The sequence below is a fragment of the Eimeria tenella genome, genomic scaffold (assembly GCF_000499545.2).
Source record: "Eimeria tenella Houghton genomic scaffold, Eth_scaff3953, whole genome shotgun sequence".
NCBI lineage: Eukaryota > Apicomplexa > Conoidasida > Eucoccidiorida > Eimeriidae > Eimeria > Eimeria tenella.
The window spans coordinates 1-4425 of record NW_013544866.1 but is presented as its reverse complement, the minus strand read 5'-3'; the positions used below and the strand labels follow the sequence as shown (position 1 = coordinate 4425).

At 56.4% G+C, this 4425-nt stretch overlaps 1 protein-coding gene across 1 annotated transcript; it reads left to right on the top strand.

Moving 5' to 3' along the window:
• Positions 1–1402: 1402 nt before the first annotated feature.
• Positions 1403–2923, top strand: ETH_00038825 (uncharacterized protein; the record flags this gene model as incomplete). The annotated part of the gene is made up of 2 exons (XM_013379781.1): positions 1403–2384; positions 2724–2923. 2 exons carry the CDS (start codon positions 1403–1405, stop codon positions 2921–2923), a joined length of 1182 nt encoding a protein of 393 aa, XP_013235235.1.
• Between the last annotated feature and the right edge of the window lie 1502 nt (positions 2924–4425).

Sequence of the window (4425 nt, the reverse complement as noted above, 5' to 3'; positions counted from 1 at the left end):
TGAAGTGCCCCAGGCGGTCGTCGTAGCGGCAGCAGCAGCAGCAGCAGCAGCAACAGCAGCGAATTGCCTGCTTTAAATAAAGGCCTTGAAAATCATTTAATAATGTTAATTTAAGGAATTTCGCAGCGATCGACTTGCTGCTGAGCAACAAAGCCTAACGCTGACACCGTCTGCAGCAGCAGCAACAGCAGCAGAAACAGCAGCAGAAACGGACGGAGCAGCAACGACAGTAGACGCAACAGCAGCAGCAGCAACAGCAGCAAACGCAACAGGATCGGCGCTGGGTAGACGGCGCTGCCGCTACGGTTGCTGCTGCCTTCGCTTTTGCCGCTGGCGTTGCTGCTGCTGCTGCTGCTCGCTACTTGCTGCTGCTGCTGCTCCTCCCGCTGCTGCTGCTGCTGCTGCGAGAGCCTGTAGCAGACCATTCATGGCTCGTCTTCAACTGCAGAACCGAGCCCGATTTTGTAGATAAGAACATTGCACACAGCAGCAGCAGTAGCAGCAGCAGCAGCAATAGCAGCTGCAGCAGCAGCAGCAGTAATAATAGCAGCAGCAAGTGCAAAGACAGTTCGATCCATATGGAGAGATGTCGAGCTTCGAGCAAAACCCAAACGAGTCGGTGCCGCCGCTGCTATTGCTGCTGCTGCTGCTGCTGCTGCTGCTGCTGTTCCTGTTGCTGCTGTTGCTGCTGCTGTTGCTGGTGCCCCTGCTGTTGCTTCTGCTGCTGCTACTATCCCTGTTGCTGCGATTTTGAGTCTCTTGTGTTGTAATCAACGGCTTCTGCGTTTCCGGAGCAAAACGTGGCCGTTGCTGCTGCTGCTGCAGCTGCTGCAGCTGCAGCTGCAGTTGCTGTTTCTTGCTGCTCCTTGCAAAGATGCTGCTGCTGGGTTTAATTTCGTTGCTGCAGTTACTGCTGGTAGAGCTGCCGCTGCTTCTAGTAGGCCTGTTCCTACTGCTGCAGTTAGTGCTTCTGCTGCTGCTGCTGCCGCTGCTATTACTGCTGCTGCTGTTGCTGCTGCTGCTGGTAAAGCTTGCGCTGCTTGCTGCTGTCACTTGTTTAGGGAGGGTTCTACCACTGCCCCTGCTGCTCCTCATCCTTTCGTAGTGCCTCAAACCTCCGCAGATGTGAGCTTAGGGTTTAGGGTTTAGGGTTTAGGGCTTAGGGTTTAGGGTTTAGGGTTTATCATTTGCTGCCGTGGCTCATTGCCACTGGTGGCTTGGCAGGCTGCAGGGCTTTTAGGGTTTAGAGTTTAGGGTTTGGGGTTTAGAGTTTAGCCAGCGTGAAAACCTTAAACCCCAAACCCTAAACCCTAATTCCTAAGCGGCAGCGTAAACCCTTGCTGCTGCATGCATTCAGGCAGCAGCAACTGAGGAGGCCCCTCCTCAGCCCGAGGGGCCCCCCATGTGGGCCCCTGACTTGGGGCCCCTAAACGAGGGGGCCCCCTGGGCAGGGTACTCTGGGGTCCCCCCGGAGGGGGCCCCCCTTGAAGGGGGCCCCCCAGAGGAGATCCCCGCTGAAGGGGCCCCTCCAGGGGGGCCCCCCTTTGAAGGGGGCCCCTCAAAGGGGGGGCCCCCCTCAGGGGGGCCCCCCTCTAGGGGCCCTTCAGCTGAGCTGGGGGCCCCTCCAGAGGGGCCCCCTTCTAGGGGCCCTTCAGGTGAGCTGGGGGCCCCTCCAGAGGGGCCCCCCTCTAGGGGCCCTTCAGCTGAGCTGGGAACCCCTCCAGAGGGGCCCCCAGCAGCAGCAGTACCCTCTCGTGAGTCTTACGAAGAGCCAGGGGGCCCCCAAGGGGCCCCTGCAGCACCTTCGGACGCGGACAGCCCCCAGGGGGGCCCGCCTGAGGGCTCTGTTGGGGGCCCCGAGGGGGGCCCCGAGGGGGGCCCCCCTGGGGGCCCCCTTGGGGGCCCCCAAAGGGCCTCAGGCACACTTGATGCTACAATTCGGCAATCCCCAGGAGGGTCTGGGAGTTGGGGGCCCCCGGGGGGCCCCCAGGGGGCCCCCGGGAGCCCCCAAAGAAGCACTTCAGGGGGCCTCGAGGGGCCCCGCAGAAGTACCTCTGGGGGCCCCCAGGGGCCCCTAAGGTGTACCTCTGGGGGCCCCGAGGGGCCCCTCGACCTCGAGGGGGGCCCCCCGGAAATTGAGAAAGAAACAATTCGGAGAAAGAGCAGCAAGGGGGCCCACTTTGCTGACTACCCTGTGGAGGAGTCCCCAGCAGCAGCAGCAGCAGCAGCAGCAGCAGCAGAACATGAAGCAGCAGCACCAAAGACCGTCAAGGTTTTAATTGATGAGGGTTTTTATGCCGACAAAAATGAAGAGCAGCAAAACAGAAGGAGTCTCCGAATTCCCAACTTTCTCGCCGAACAAGCTTTAGCAACAGGCACGCAGGGTTTAGCGTTTAGGGTTTAGGGTTTAGGGTTTAGGGTTTAGGGTTTAGGGTTCGCGAGGAGTCAGGATTTCTGGGCGTGTCGTTTTCCTGCTCACGACGGCGGAGGCTTCGCAGCCAAGGGTCTAGGGTTTAGGGTTTGGGGCTTAGGGTTTAGGGTTTAAGGTTTAGCGTTAAGGGTTGAGTTTAGGGTTTAGGGTTTAGAGTGCAGCGTTAATTGCTTGGGGTTCTAAATCCAGGGAGAAGAGCTCACGATTTAAGGTTTAGGACCTCAGTTTAGGGTTTAGGGCTCAGGGTTTAGGGTTTAGGGTTTAGGGTTTAGGGTTTAGGGTTTGCGCGCAGAGGACGAGGGTTTTCGGAAGGAGAAGATGGAAGTGGTGTCCTTTTCTGCGGGGAGAGTTCTTGATGCTGCAACAATTAAAAAAGAAAATTTAAAAATAAAAAAAGAAATTAAATTCATTCCCGAAGAAGCCGCCAAGGCCTACATCACTCGCCTCGTTTCCGAGATGGACAAACTCAAAAAACAGGCCCGCAAACCCTAAACCCTAAACCCTAAACCCTAAACCCTAAACCCTAAACCCTAGTAGGCGCTGGGCTGTAAGGGGTGGGGCCTACATCACTCGCCTTGTTTCCGAGATGGACAAACTCAAAAAACAGGCCTGCAGACCCTAAACCCTAAACCCCAAACCCTAAACCCCAAACCCTAAACCCTAGTAAAGGCTGGACTGTGAAGGTTAGATTCTGGGGCCTGGCTGAAGAGCACCGGCTGGGCACTTTGATTCTCCAGGGCATAGCTGGAGGAGCAGCCGCAACAGCCCCTAAACCCTAAACCCTAAACCCTAAACCCTAAACCCTAAGTGTTGCAAAGTCGTACGGAGGGTTTCGCATCAAGTTGTTGCTCGGGCCTGGGAGCAGCTGCTGCAGAAGGCGCAGCTACGAGCTAGGGTTTAGGGTTCAGGGTTCAGGGTTTAGGGTTTAGGCTTTAGGGTTTAGGGTTTGTGCGCAGCAAGTGACCACCCTGCAGGAGATGGAGTGGCACTTCCGAATGATAGAAAACGCCACTCGCAAACGAGCCCAAAAACAAGCAAGAAACCCTAAACCCTAAACCCTAAACCCTAAACCCTAAACCCTAGCGGACAGAAAGCAGGAGTTTCGCTGCCCTTCCTCTGCTGCTGCATCTTCTGGCTGCGCGCGCGGAGCAGGCTGCGCGTGCGCGAAGGCGCCTAGTGCAGGGTTTAGGGTTTAGGGTTTAGGGTTTAGGGTTTAGGGTTTGTAGGTGGAGAACATTCGGGGCGTGGCGATTGGGAAGTGCAGCATGCTGCTGAAGAAGCTGCAAACCACCAAATCCAAGTTGGAATATTTCGAAAAAGAAAATAAAGAACTTCATGACTCTTTTGACGAAAGAGTCCGCGAGTTCAAAGAACAAATGCCCAAAACCATGCAGGAACTCGACGGTCCAAACCCTAAACCCTAAACCCTAAACCCTAGACCCTAAACCCTAAACCCTAAACCCTAAGCGCTCGAGCTGCGGCCTCGCGCAGTCTGGGGGGTTTCGCGGGTTTGCTGCTGCCTGCTGCTCGAGGGTTTGCTGCTGGCTCCCGCTTTGAGGGCGCAGGCCCCCTAGGGTTTAGGGTTTAGGGTTTAGGGTTTAGGATTTAGGGTTTGTGCAGCTCAGTGGCACCAGCGGATGGAAGAACTGCGGGGAGTTATTTTAAACAGCCAAACTGAAATTGAAAGCTTGAGGGAGCAGCAAGATGAGCTGCTGCAGCAGCTAACTGAGCTGCTGCAGCTGCTGGGGGCGGCCCCGGCGGACAGCAGCAGCAGCAGCAGCAGGCTGCAGGAGCTGCTGCAGCAGTTTGCTGCTGCTCTCCGCAGCAAACTGCAGCAGCACACTGCAGCAGAAATTAAATCGACAGTCAGCTTATTGGTGGAGAGGGTGACTGTCATGACACTTGAAAAACAATTAAAAAAAACAGAAGCAGAAGGGCAAGCTGCTGCTGCTGCTGCTGCTGCTGCTGCTACTGCTGCTGCTGCTGCTGCTGCG